The sequence below is a fragment of the Coniosporium apollinis genome (assembly GCF_000281105.1).
Source record: "Coniosporium apollinis CBS 100218 chromosome Unknown supercont1.63, whole genome shotgun sequence".
Lineage (NCBI taxonomy): Eukaryota > Fungi > Ascomycota > Dothideomycetes > Coniosporium > Coniosporium apollinis.
The window spans coordinates 66006-78836 of NW_006913325.1; the positions used below are offsets into that span (position 1 = coordinate 66006).

The 12831-nt window shown below is 53.9% G+C and overlaps 6 protein-coding genes across 6 annotated transcripts; 5 read left to right on the forward strand and 1 right to left on the reverse strand.

The window, feature by feature from the left end:
- Positions 1 to 570: 570 nt before the first annotated feature.
- Positions 571 to 3428, reverse strand: W97_08773 (chitin synthase G; the record flags this gene model as incomplete). Its single annotated transcript, XM_007786640.1, has 4 exons — positions 571 to 2277; positions 2327 to 2688; positions 2740 to 3307; positions 3360 to 3428. 4 exons carry the CDS (start codon positions 3426 to 3428, stop codon positions 571 to 573), a joined length of 2706 nt encoding a protein of 901 aa, XP_007784830.1.
- A 1489-nt stretch (positions 3429 to 4917) lies between these two features.
- W97_08774 (uncharacterized protein) lies at positions 4918 to 6124 on the forward strand (the record flags this gene model as incomplete). The annotated part of the gene is made up of 3 exons (XM_007786641.1): positions 4918 to 5472; positions 5705 to 5777; positions 5847 to 6124. The coding sequence occupies 3 exons, from the start codon at positions 4918 to 4920 to the stop codon at positions 6122 to 6124; spliced, it is 906 nt and encodes a 301-aa protein (XP_007784831.1).
- Positions 6125 to 7033: 909 nt separating this feature from the next.
- Positions 7034 to 8033, forward strand: W97_08775 (uncharacterized protein; the record flags this gene model as incomplete). Its single annotated transcript, XM_007786642.1, has 5 exons — positions 7034 to 7121; positions 7179 to 7367; positions 7431 to 7464; positions 7521 to 7549; positions 7615 to 8033. 5 exons carry the CDS (start codon positions 7034 to 7036, stop codon positions 8031 to 8033), a joined length of 759 nt encoding a protein of 252 aa, XP_007784832.1.
- Positions 8034 to 8330: 297 nt separating this feature from the next.
- On the forward strand, positions 8331 to 8618 carry W97_08776 (uncharacterized protein; the record flags this gene model as incomplete). The annotated part of the gene is made up of 1 exon (XM_007786643.1): positions 8331 to 8618. One exon carries the CDS (start codon positions 8331 to 8333, stop codon positions 8616 to 8618), a length of 288 nt encoding a protein of 95 aa, XP_007784833.1.
- Positions 8619 to 8730: 112 nt separating this feature from the next.
- W97_08777 (uncharacterized protein) lies at positions 8731 to 10103 on the forward strand (the record flags this gene model as incomplete). The annotated part of the gene is made up of 2 exons (XM_007786644.1): positions 8731 to 9049; positions 9208 to 10103. 2 exons carry the CDS (start codon positions 8731 to 8733, stop codon positions 10101 to 10103), a joined length of 1215 nt encoding a protein of 404 aa, XP_007784834.1.
- Positions 10104 to 12252: 2149 nt separating this feature from the next.
- On the forward strand, positions 12253 to 12584 carry W97_08778 (uncharacterized protein; the record flags this gene model as incomplete). The annotated part of the gene is made up of 2 exons (XM_007786645.1): positions 12253 to 12490; positions 12550 to 12584. 2 exons carry the CDS (start codon positions 12253 to 12255, stop codon positions 12582 to 12584), a joined length of 273 nt encoding a protein of 90 aa, XP_007784835.1.
- Between the last annotated feature and the right edge of the window lie 247 nt (positions 12585 to 12831).

Below are 12831 nucleotides of genomic sequence, written 5' to 3' on the forward strand. Positions count from 1 at the left end.
CCGTCCAAAGATATCCTCGATGAGAAGAGGATCAAGAAGGGGATGACGAGATAGCTTCGTGCGATAGGGAACCGAGCGGCATGGTTGGATTTTTTTTTGGCACAAGATCGATGGCAACTCTAAATGTATTGCTACAACTCTACGCAGCTCGCTAAACCAAAAGTCCGAAGATCAAACAAACCCGTGCGGCAGATCGAAGTGGTGCCAACAGATACACTATATATTTCTACGCTGGATGAACAACCAGGCGAAATAACACACCTGGCCAGCCAGTGTTCCTGATCTTGCTCGCCGGACGCCATACCTATCCTTCTGGACTCGCCTATAGTTTGGTACACTCGACGCATGGGGGCATCGCACCTTGAGAGCCAAGTCGTGATCCACCCTATCTGCGGGCGAAGCAGGACAGCATGCCTGACTTGCCCAAGAACCAGAGGCAGCCCGCGAAACGGATGAGAGAAAGGAAAGCCGTAGCCCAGAGCAGGATCTGGAAAAAGCGGGCGGTACGCGCTGAAGCACCAGACTAGTAGAAACCGTTAGCACAAGCCCGTGTTCAAAACCAGGCTAGCCTCAACTTACCGAAAAGCCAAACTGATTGAAGTTATCGCTCGTAATAGCAACCGACAGCAGCGCGTTCGAGAAAATCCAAGCGGTCGTCAAATGCGTTCTGAAGGATTTGTACGAGTCCTCGAGCGTCTTCTCAGTATTCTCCTTGGGCGCTTGATACGGCGCCAGAGCCCGCTTCACAGTCATCTCGAACTGGCTATCGATATCCGCTTGGGGTAGATCTACTTCCTCGATGACGGTGTGCTTCCCATCGGCTGCCTTCTCCGTCTTGGCCGAAGGCAGGGCATCCGCCTTATCTGAGCCTTTGGTGCCCCACGACACGTCGTGCCAGTTGCTGAAAGCGTAGACGTTGAGGATGTTGATATAGGAGGACATGATGAGGAGGTACTGTGGGAACGAAGTGAACATGTGCCATGGATCTAGGTAGAGGAAGGAGGCGACATAGTAGAGACCGAAGGTGGCGGCAAGAGCGATGATGATGATACCCGCGCCTTCTGATGAGAAGAATGATCTAACAAAGTCCTCGGTTGAGTCGGTGTCGAAAGCTTTGGTGTCCGGATTGGTGAAAGCTCGAACGACTAGGTAGATCGACAGGACGATGAGGTATAGCTGGATGACACCGAAAACCACGAACGAGGTGATATATGTCCATCTGGAGCCCTTGGGGCGATTACCTAGGGCGAGAATGAATTGGAGTAGTAAGAAGCCCAGATAAAGATACTTCAGCACCGTGTTAACGATTGGAGTGACGGTGTTTCCGAACGGCCATGCATTGGGAAACTTCGGGTTGATTGCCAAATCCTTCTCGGTTGGCGCTTTGCCCACCAGGTCCATGATGATGGAAGTTGTCAGCCAGAACGCGGCCAATGCGAACCAGGAGAGGAAAACTGTGAACACGTTGTAGAGCATCTGAATGTGGAAGAAGAACATGCGGATGATATTGTGGCCGCTCTTGTACATCCGGCCGAAATGCATGAGGGAATAGATGCTGGCGGCGAATGAGCCGTTCAGCCATCGCCGACGTTGGCCGATGAACTCTGCTGCGCCTTCAGGCACATCGGTCTCACCCTTCGAAGCCTTGACATAGGTCAAATGCCACTTGGAACCGGCTTTGGCAACCAACTCGAAGCAGAGAATACGATCCTCGGCCAAGAACATATTCTTCTTGAAGATATTCATGCCCTCGATACCCTTCTTTCCAAGTTGCTTGGAGAGTGTGTGGTCACCGTGGAAGTACTGCTCGAGCGGCCGGCCCATGATCGCGCGGAAACGGTAAGCCGAAAAGGCACCGGGCAACACACTGACGTACCCGAAAGAGCTCTCGAGCGGCTTGTCGAGAATATTGCTGATCTTGTATTCGAAGTTCTGTGCTGCAACGAGTGGGTTGAGGAGGTTCTTCCACCCTTTACCCAACATAGCGTGGATTTCACCGCAAGCGCCACCGAGGTCCTTATCGTTGTAAAAAGCTTCCCAGAGAGCGAGCAAGGACTTCGGGCCGGGCTTGGTTCCAGCGTCAAGGAGAATGCAAATCTCGGGGTTCAAGATGCGCCCAAAGGCTGTGAAGAGCCATCTGTGCGAGTTGATCTTCTTGCTGTTCTTTTGCTTCAGGCAGAACATCATCTGCACTGGGGGTAAGGTGCTTGGGCTGTCGTCATGCGGCCGAATGAGTTGCTGATTGGCCGTTACGGACAGCTGAGTCGTGTACTCGAACTACTTGGTCTTAGTATCAAAGGCTTGCTTTTACGATTTTCCAACTTACAATGTGCGCCGTGGTCTCCTTGCCGTCAATGTCACGCTTCATGACACCGTCTTGGTAGATGCCGATCGTCGCCAGTACGTCGAGTGTGCCCTTGTCGCAAGGATCGATCCCGTCGAACACTAAGCAGACGACAATCTTCTGCCATGCTGGACCGCCTTTGTTCCAGAATTCCGACTTCTTCAGGTTGACGATATCGCGGATGTTCTGCATCACGCCATGTAAGGTCCGAGCGGTCAGAACCTTGTCTTCGTTGTAATAAGTGACAGCAATGAGAAGCTCAGTATGCCGATTGTACATAGCCGGTCGGAGGTTGTAGCCGTTCTTCAGAGTGAACTCGGCCGGATCGCAGGTTGCGGCAGTATCTGCCGACAGTTAGCAAATGCTCTCCCAATACATCTCGCTGGAAGACAAACATCGCATGTGAGTAAACTCCTCGCTGCCGCTCTCGAGATCGTTCCTGTACTTCGCCTGAATGGCATTCTGGATGGCACTGGGAACTGGATAGTCGGCGCTCAGGACGGAGCCCTGGACAAGTTTGACCTTGCGCGTAGCAGCGCGCTTGAGACCCGCTGCGCCCGTTGCCTGAGCGGCTGCACCGCCAGGCTGCATTCGTTGCCGCCATGCCTCTGTTGAGCCGGTCTCGCTGCTGGCGTACGGCGATGGCGCTCTGCCGGGATGACCGTAGGCTGCAGGGTCATCCACAGGCCCTCCATACCCTTGTAGGGTCTCCTGAGGACCAGAGTATACTTCGGGGCCGTCTGCGTAGCCACCGGTTCGGTAGCTGGGAGCAGGAGTTGCACCTTGGGCGTACGTCTCGCTCAGGCTGTATGTGGAATCAGGCCGACTGCGGCCCATATGCGAGTGGTCGTCATGGTCGTCGAAGGGTCCAGGGCGAGCGCCTGTGGGATTTGGGTGGAGGAGCGAGCGCTCGACCTCCTCGTCCTCAGAGTCGTGACCTCGAGTATCTGGATGGCCGTATTGCTGTCGAGAGGTCAGTAAAGACAACAAGTTCTCAGAATATTCGTAAACGTACACCCCCGGGAGGCAAGTCGTTCATCCTGTGTCCATCGCCGTAGCCGCCATGGTGTCCCTGGTAGGCCATACTGGTAGACTGCTAAAGGTCGACCACGCCGACTCTAGGTTTGTGGAATTCCGGTCAACGAATGGGAGTAGGGCGGCGAAAGTCGAAAGATCAATGAAAGTGATGCTAGGAAAGTGAGGATAGGAAGTAGAGGTTTGATAGAGGAGAGAGAGGTTTGGCCCCAGTGTTGTCGCGCGCTGAAAGCGGGTGGAGAAGGATTTCGCACGGGGTTAGCGGCTTGGCGCAGCTGTCGGGAGGAGGGCTGAGTTTCAGGGTCGCGCGGCCGCCGGTTCGTTGGTCTGCGGCACGTCTCGGACACCAGAAACACCCCCTTTCAATAGTCAACGGCCTGTGCAGGAGATCCGGGCAAACGGCAACGTCAGCACTTGGTTACTGGAGGGAAGACACATGCGCTGAAAGCGAGTCTGCCTCCTTTCAACAAGCCACGCTGCCTCTGCTGCACAAGCACATGCGCCTGACCGATGTTCTTTGAGGTTACAGGCGGTTAACGCCACATCTGTGCCTCCATCTCGAAATAGCCCGTATGCAGCGCTCCCATCGTTCAGCTCCTCATAACGCAAATCGCCTTCTGAGCGTAGTCAGCACGCTATTTTCTTTCACGAAACTTCCTTGGGGAACACGAACACCTTTCCATGCTCGTTCGAGCAAAGCGTTCCTGCACAAGGTGCGGCTGTGCCTGGCCACCGTCCCGTCGGCGAGCCCGCTGTCAGCCGAAGCCGCACTGCCGCTCAACATCAATGATCCACTTCTATGCACCGGTTACGAGCAACTACAGCTCCAGAAAAGATGGGTTGTCCATGGATACCCATGACGCTGCTCTACTGGACAAGAGCATAATCCACCGAACCACTCAAATCGTCTGCACGTGACTCAAAAGAGTAGCCGGAGATTGCTTTAGCGTGTGCATGTATCTCCTCGGCCAGCCACAGGGGCACCATCGATAACTCCTTCTTAGCCGTGTGAGGTATTTATGTAGACCAGGCAGAAACCAGATCGCTTCCTTCGTTCGAAGGGTCGAAGCCGCCCGGCTAGAATAATCAACATATAATCTGTGTAAGAGTCTCTCGGTCTGGTTGAGGTCCTTTACCCATTGCTTCCGATGTTTGCAGAAAACTGAACTGCTGTATGCTATCCTTTCGTCCATTCTGCTCTCAGATAATCCTTTTCTCGTCGAGTTTCTTAATTGCAGTTGCCTTCTTCAAGCTGGAGGCATCCATTTGCAGCCGAAACATGGTACGACCAGGTAAAGAGAAATCACCCGATGCTTCGCACAATCTCTAAATAATCTAAAAGAAACCTTTCAAGGGAGACAAACGACCCATACATTGAACACGAAGGACAACCCACTAGCACGGTTTCTGATGTAGTTATCTACTCTGGAAAATCTTGAGCCAGTAATTGGTTTCCGGCTCAATCTCGGATCACCGTCTCCAAGTGGTACTCTGCCTTATCATACCACTGTTGTTTACCCAGCAGGCGAAGCAGCGTCATGGCAAGTCACGCAGTCGCTGAAGCTACAGCAGTTCCGACAACCCTCATTGTAGTCTGCTGCCATGCGTTCTACGTACCAAATGGTCCAAATCCAATCCTGCCACACGAATCAGATCCCAACCTTGCAAACCCATACCTAGAATCCAACTGGCATCTAAAGCCCTTCCAGCGCTCACCCTTCGCTAAACCCGGTGAACACGAGACCTTCATTCAGCACATTCTCGCTGGTCTGCAAGCCATCCTGCATGGCCAATCAGCAGACGACTGCGTCCTGGTGTTCTCCGGCGGCCAAACAGAAAGAAGTATTCGTCCACTATCTGAAGCTGCCAGTTACTGGAATGCTGCGCGAGGAGTGCTGCGGCAGACCTCCGGAGAGCATCAAATAAGCCTTCTGCTCAGTCTCCGTGGGAAGTCCCGCATTCTGCTGGAGGAGCACGCTACCGACAGTTACCAGAACCTGCTGTTTAGTATCATCGCTTTCAGGAAGGCGTGGGGCTGCTATCCGAAAAGTGTGCGAGTTGTTACCCATGCGTTCAAAGCCAAGCGCTTCATGGTACGTGCGAACTCCAAGTCCTCCGCCGCTGTTCCTTTTAGTGCTGCGGATGACCTTGGATTGCCTCGCGGCCCGGGAACTGAATATGGAAAGCTATTTAAGGTCTGATCTGGTATCCTAAGCTGTCCGCTCTCGCGCTACGGTAACTAAAGGATTCTGCCGGGCACCGTATCTGACCTTAATAAGACATGCATAGTGATAAAAGCCTTCGTCTTTGCTAAGAGACTTCTAGGCTCTTCACGCGCGCGCCATCCGTTGGCCAGAACACCGCTTCCAAGTCCAAGGGATCGATCCGATCATGTCATGTAGGATATCCTTGCCTCTGTTTCTAGCTTACATAGCCGACCCCAACCTGGCTGACGATTTTCTCGTAGATTCTGAACTCGAACTTACGAAACGCGGCGAAGAGATCAACGCCTACGGCCAGTTCCTGAACGACCTCTACGGCACCAAGCTGGCCCATAGTCTTAAGCGAAAAGAACGAGGCTGGGATGAGTGTGAAGAAGCTTTCAAGCGCTGGGTAGCTGAGTTTGGAAAGCCGACTGAGCAGGGGCTTGACGACAGTGCTGTGAAGGAGCTCCTTCAGTGGCAAGGTGGACGCGGCGGTAGGGAGCTTTTCTCCAAGCGTATGCCGTGGGAAGACGACGCATAACAGGCTGGGTGGCAAGGAATCTTGAAGCTGTAGGGGACAGACGATTCTCGCAAGCTTGTCGAACAGTTCGTAGACGTTCAACGGCGTCGGCAAATTTTGTTTCCTCAGCACTTCTACTGAGTTTGTATGGATGCCTTTCAGAAGCCACTTTTGAAATGTTTGAGCGGAGGCCGCCACCTGCTATTAAGATCCGAAAGCCTTGTTAGAACGTATGGATTCATATCAATTGGCGGGTTGTGGTGCGGACTTTGAGCTTGCTGCTTCCATCCCGTATGATCTTCTGCTGGATGTATGGTAGTCGTGACTTGCACATATGTAGGCTCTAGGCTTCCCGTCACGCCAGGAACGCGTGGGAGGGTTGACCTCGATCCTTGCGAGCGCCGTGCGACTTTGGCGAAGTGTTTGCTGCGGGCCAATGAGCAACCACGTTCACTCAGCTGACGAATCTTTCTGCCCCCAAAACACAGCCGCAGCTTGCATCGGTAAGGGGCTTGCATCCAAGTCAGCGCTATATTTGCTCATCATCACACCAGCACACGACCTGGCCGTGTCCGATGGGTAGTTTGCAGGTGCCGTCAATGTCAGGCATGTATGCTAGGCCGCTGCCTCGAAAGCTGAGTGGTCAACAGCGCGTCTACCGCGCCTTCTCAGCATTTTGAGCTCACGAGTACCTGAAGAGATCGTCTGTAACACCAGAAAGCCACCATGCAGACTACCCATCAGACGCGGCCAGGTGTTGGATCTGGCTGGCATGTCGCTCCAAGGCCGAGATCCAGCCTTGTCCGGCCAGAGACTTTATCTTGAGAAGCGGTCCCCTCCTATATTCCACGTAAGAATCAAGTGGCTTTGTCCGGGATTGTTCACTTTTTCTCAATCGTCAGTCAAAGACGGCGGTGTCGTTCAGATACCATGACGCGCTTCATCAGCAAGCGGCTTCCTATCGTTGTTCTGCTATCCGCTCTACAGGCTATGGCTCAAACATGCTACTGGCCGAATGGTATCAAGCCTTGGAGCAACTGAAAGCTGAACGAGATGCTGATCCGCACGTACGCAGGTGATCCTGCGCCCGGGTACGTCGCCTGCAACCCACAGGAATCCTACAGCATGTGCTGTAGAGGCGATTCCTTAGCGGCATGCCTCTCCACCGGCCTTTGCATCTGGCTGCAAGATTTCAGTATCGATCGCGGAGCTTGCACGGACCGAGACTGGTCATCCAACTGGTGCTCACCAACATGCAGAGACAGTCAGTAACCGTCGCCATGATGCTGTAGGCTGGTCGTCCGAGGGATGCTGAAGTGCTTCACAGCTCCAGATGACGAGCATGCTGATGTGACGCCTTGGTATGTGGGTATGGAGCGGCGGTGTGAGAGCGTTTATGACTGACGGGAAGAGCCAGTGCGAACAATCCCGCTACTTACTGCTGCGGTATGTAGAAAGTGGGCGAGTGGCCCCGCAACGAGCAATGCCAATACTGATCCGCTGCTTTTTAGCCAATGGCACATCAGGCATCGTAGCTGAAGACGTTATACTTCCCAATAGTATGTTCGCCTCCGTCTATATGCCGCCAGCAGTGTCAACGGGATCCGCAACGTCGTCCTTGTTGTCAACGCCGTCGAGTTTAGCACCATCGGTGGTCACAACAACGGCAGCTAGCACAGCTCGTCTGGCATCTGATACATGTCACGAGGTGGCAATAGGCGCTGGCGTAGGAGCAACGCTAGGAATCGCATTCTTGGCTGCACTAGGTCTATATTTCTGGGAGCGGCGGAGAGCGAAGGCGTACAAGAGTGCTGTATCTCATCCGGAGCCTTGGGGCGCACCTGAGAATCCGGCAGACAAGTACAACCAGCTGCCTCTAGAGTTGCCGGTTCGGCCGCCCGAAATGGGCGACACGTCTGTAAAACCGTAGTACAATATACACTCACGGCCTCAGGTTCTCTACACGTGCAGGTGTGCAGGTGTGCTCGACGCCGCTTCAATCTCGACTCTTTTGCTCACCGCATTGAGACTCAAGCCGATTGACGTGATGCCGTCCATGTTATGCAGTAATCAAGATTTTGCGGCTACCGCATCAGAGCCAGTTGTGCCGGTTGAAACGGTGCCATGGAATTTCGACACCAAAGCCACTTCCACAGAGTCACGTGATACTGTGATATGTGATAACCAACGTCACCTCGACTATGATTAATTATATCACGCTCCAACTATGCCAAACCACCATCGCGGAGGCCGGAAGCCAGGCTCAAAGGAGCTGACTGGCACGCAAAAGGCCGCAGTAATTGCGCTACGCGATTCCGGGCTCAAATATAGTCAGATCGCCAAGGAGGCCAACGTATCAGCGGAGGCGGCGCGCAAGATCGTATCTAATACGAGGAAGAGCATCAATGGCTCCAACAACCTGCAAGAGCTTCTTGCGGAAGTAGACGCTTCTTCAAAGCGGCCGAAGAGGAGCGGCCGTCCTCGAAAGCATCCGCGCCGTCCTGAGGTGCGTTGATGGTGCTATAGTCTGAGCTATCTGTACATTGTATTGATATCACGCCGTCGGCAGCACTTGATCGACATCTTCGCACCGCGAAAAAGCCCCGGTTGGAATTTCTATAACCACAATGGCTGACATATCACAGACCCGGCCCCTCACACGCTCCTCCGTTAAGGAAGCCCATGAGCTTATCAAACCACACATCCATGAGACGCCCATCGATACGTCAACAACACTTTCAAAGCTTGCATCGACACCTCAATCACCGGAAGCGCTCAAAGGCACCATCTATGACGGTCAAACGCCAGCGAAGCCGAAGATAAGGCTCTTCTTCAAATGCGAGAACTACCAAAAGATTGGCGCCTTCAAGGCGAGAGGGGCGTTCCATGCACTTGCACGGCTGAGTGATGAAGAGCTGGAGAAGGGCGTTGTGACCCATAGCTCAGGTAGGTTCGCTCATGTCTTTTAATCCTTATGGCCAACCACAACGCGGCCATGCCATAAGACTTCCAGCAAAGTGCCACCTGCACACTACCCTCGCAGTCCTCGCACAGAACCCCCTCAAACAATTACCGCTAACTTCACATATGCTTACACCACACAGGCAATCACGCCCAAGCCCTCGCCCTCGCCGCCCGCACCCGTGGCGTCCCCGCCTACATCGTAATGCCAACCATAAGCACGCCCTCCAAGATCGCCGCGACAAAATCCTACGGCGCCTCCGTCATCTTCAGCGGCTCGACCTCCCAAGAGCGCGAAGCCGTCGTGGCAGAAGTCATCGAGCGCACCGGCGCCGTCCTCGTCCCGCCCTACGACCACCCCGACATCATTCTCGGCCAAGGGACCATGGGCCTCGAGCTCCAAGCACAAGTCGAAGATCTGCTGGGAAAGAAACCTGAGCTTGGCGTTCGTCACGGCAGGGAACGGAGACATGAGGGGTTGGATGCAGTTATCACGCCTTGCGGAGGCGGTGGCATGCTCTCTGGTGTCGCGACCGCACTGTCCGGGACCGGGATCCGGGTGTTCGGCGCGGAGCCCTCGTTCGAGGGTGCCGACGACGCGCGGAAGGGCTTAGCGGCCAACCCGCCCCGCAGAGTCACGACGGTTAAGAGCTTGACGATTGCGGACGGGCTGAGGACGCCTGTCGGCAAGATTCCGTGGAAGGTTATTAGTAACAAGGATAAAGTGCGCGGCGTGTTTGCGGTTAGTGAGGAGATGATTAAGGATGCTATGAGGTTGGTGCTGGAGAGGATGAAGGTGTTTGTGGAGCCGAGCGCTGTTGTGGGATTGGCGACGGTGTTGTATAATGAGGAGTTCAGGAGGTTGGTGGAGAGGGAGGCGGGGGAGGAGGGGTGGAATATTGGGGTGGTGCTTAGTGGGGGGAATACGACCGTGGAGGCGATTGCTAAGATCTTCGCGGCACCGACGGAGAGCGCGGAGAGGGCGGGAGGTGTGCTGGGAATGCAGGGTGAGAGGGTTGCGGAGAATGTTGCTGGTTGAAAAGCGAGGCTTAAGTGCCTGTTCCATCGCCTGTGATGTGTATGCGGACTGTGATGTGTTCCGCCGTCGATGAAGTGCAGTCTGCAAGTCTCTTCATGCCTTTACCATGGTCCACAAAGATGTCGGCTGCAGACCAAAAGTGCTCGCTAGCTGCAGTTGCAGATGCACGAACGGAATATTGAAGACTGACATCGCAGGATACCTTACTGGAAGACTGCCCTAACTCTAAGATTGAAAAGTTAGGTATCGGTGTTCATCTTCCGCACTATGCAGAGTAAGCACGGTGGATTAAAGCCTTCGCAAACAGTGGAAGCTTAACGCCGAGAAGAAGGTGGCATGAACAGCCGTCTACAACACAGGCTCAAAAGCCACAGCAGCCAAGCTGAGGACGAGAGTGTTCAGCTTGGGATAGTCACCTGCCGTGGGTTCCGCAAATGCTGCCAACGGATGACGTTCTATACTCTAGCCAAGTACCTGTACGGTAGATACAGCCTCCAAGCGAAGCATGGAAGGCTCAGAACACCTCGCAAGCCGCCCAAAGATGCTTTGTCTTATTACAAAAGAACCAAAGATACGAAATGCGCGCTTCCTACGCAACCAATGAAACCCGCTAGCGCTCAGCCAGCCTTAATGCGTTGACATCACCTGCCCAACGCCCAAAAGGTTCTCCAGTCATGACCTTCCGTAATCGTGTCCTCCGATGCATCGTAAAAACAGGAACGCTAAACAGCACAAAAGCAATAAAAGGTATCCGCAAGAAGGGGTCATCTCTACAAGACGGGGTATCGAGGGAACAGGATTTTTTGGTACGTTAAATGACAACTACATGCGTATCAAATAGGGATTGAACGGTGCGAGAATCCGTGGTTCTGTGGATAGGTGTTGAGTTCGTGGCCGGATAGTAAGCGGCGGTCGCGTATCCGCGTGGTGTAAAGCTCTTCGCAAGCAGATCTGACACTCATCCTGGAGCTGTGGAAGGAGTGGTTGCGCGGACTGGAGAAGTTGTCGGAGCTCACATTGAACCGTGAGGCGACATCATCGTGGCAGATAGACCCGCGCCTAGTGATCCCTCGTCACTACTATAACCTGCCATCGTAATCCATGGAAGCATCACCCTTGGAAGCTTGTCAAAAGTTGGGCGCGCCGCTGCACATGTCTTTGCCGGAGAGATCATGTCAATTCGCTGCAGGCGAAATGGTGGCAGGCGGTATTGATCACCAACCCCTGGCGGGTGTATCAGCTTGGACAGTGTCCGCCAGGAGGTGTCAGTGGCTGCTGCCCGAAAAGTAGTCGAAGTCATAAGATTTTGGAGACCAATTGGCTGAAAATAGCACTTGATCTTGTGTAGCTGGAGGGCCTTGGGATGAAATAAAAGCTTCGGCGGTCCCGGGTAGATCGAGAACTGTGTTCGCTCCTTCCACCGGCCCTCCAAAGTGCCCTTGTGACGGTCTGCCTTCACCTCCCACAATCGGACCTGCGCGTTCCGCAGCAGGGGTTGCATGTTCTTGTCCTGAGACATGGCGACACCTGTGTGAATGGGGTCAGAGGGATTGAGGGCATCTTGGTGATTTCCGAGCTGAAGAAGTTATTTAAGCTGAAAGCTGGTGGGCAGATGGTGAAGAAACGCCCGTCATTGAGGTTAACGTAGTGGTTTTAGGTTGACGGAGTGGTTCCTGGAACCACTCCGTCAACCTAACCAGGCGAACACAGCCTCCCCACTGAGAAGTTTTACCACACAATTTCCTAGCGGCAAGCCCCAGGCCCAGGGCTTTGGACCAATGCGGTGGGTGCCACGTTCGAGGAGTGCGGGGTCCCCCATTTCCTTCCCCAGATCTCGGTGCGCCAAGGAACCGCAGCAAGGAGAGGAATCGCACCCAGACGTACGGCCCTCCGTAACTCGAAAGTGACGGGAAACCCGCAAGCTCGGGCCTCGAGATCTAGCTAAACCAATTCCCCCGGCCGACTTTCTAATGGCGAGCTCAACTTTCACTTCCAAAGTTGTCGCGATGAGGGATCCGAGCTTGAAGACTTTGGCCTGTACTCATAAGACAGTCCCCTGCTGTTCATCTTGCTCACCTGCTAATTCACTTCATCAAACCCTTATTCTCTCAATTCCCGACCTAATAGACACGCAATAATCACCTCCAAGATGAAGACTGCACCCATCGTCACAGCGGTACTCATCCTTCAGCACGCAGCTTACTGCGCCTCCGCCGGGCCTGCAGATGTGGGACAATGCTGCCCCCTTCCTCAGCCGGTTGATCCGTGGGCGCTCGATCTTAACAGTGTCCTCGCGACTATCACGACCGTCACCACCTCAGCCATCGCTGGTGCGACGGTCGTCTATGCCATCAGTCTGGACAGAACCCTCAGGCAGATCGCGGCCGGTAAGCTGCTGCATCGTCCTGTATATGCACCTTAGCCGTTCGGCTGACACGAGTGATAGAGCTGAGCAGAAATCACGGACTGCAACCCGCGTAGAGCGGGGTTATTGAGGAGACCACGCCATGCCATCATGATGCTGAAGCTGGAATGAGCTTTGCGGGCAAGAATTATGCGAAACGATGGAACGAGGGGTATAGATGGAGCGCAAGTGGGCTGGTATCGTTTGGAAATCTGAGGTCTTGCCACACACTTCCTTGGCTTCAAAGCAAGAACCATGTTATTCTTTACAACTCGTATTATTAGTAACCACTTGCGTCTTGCGTCTTGCGTCGACATCCCTCTT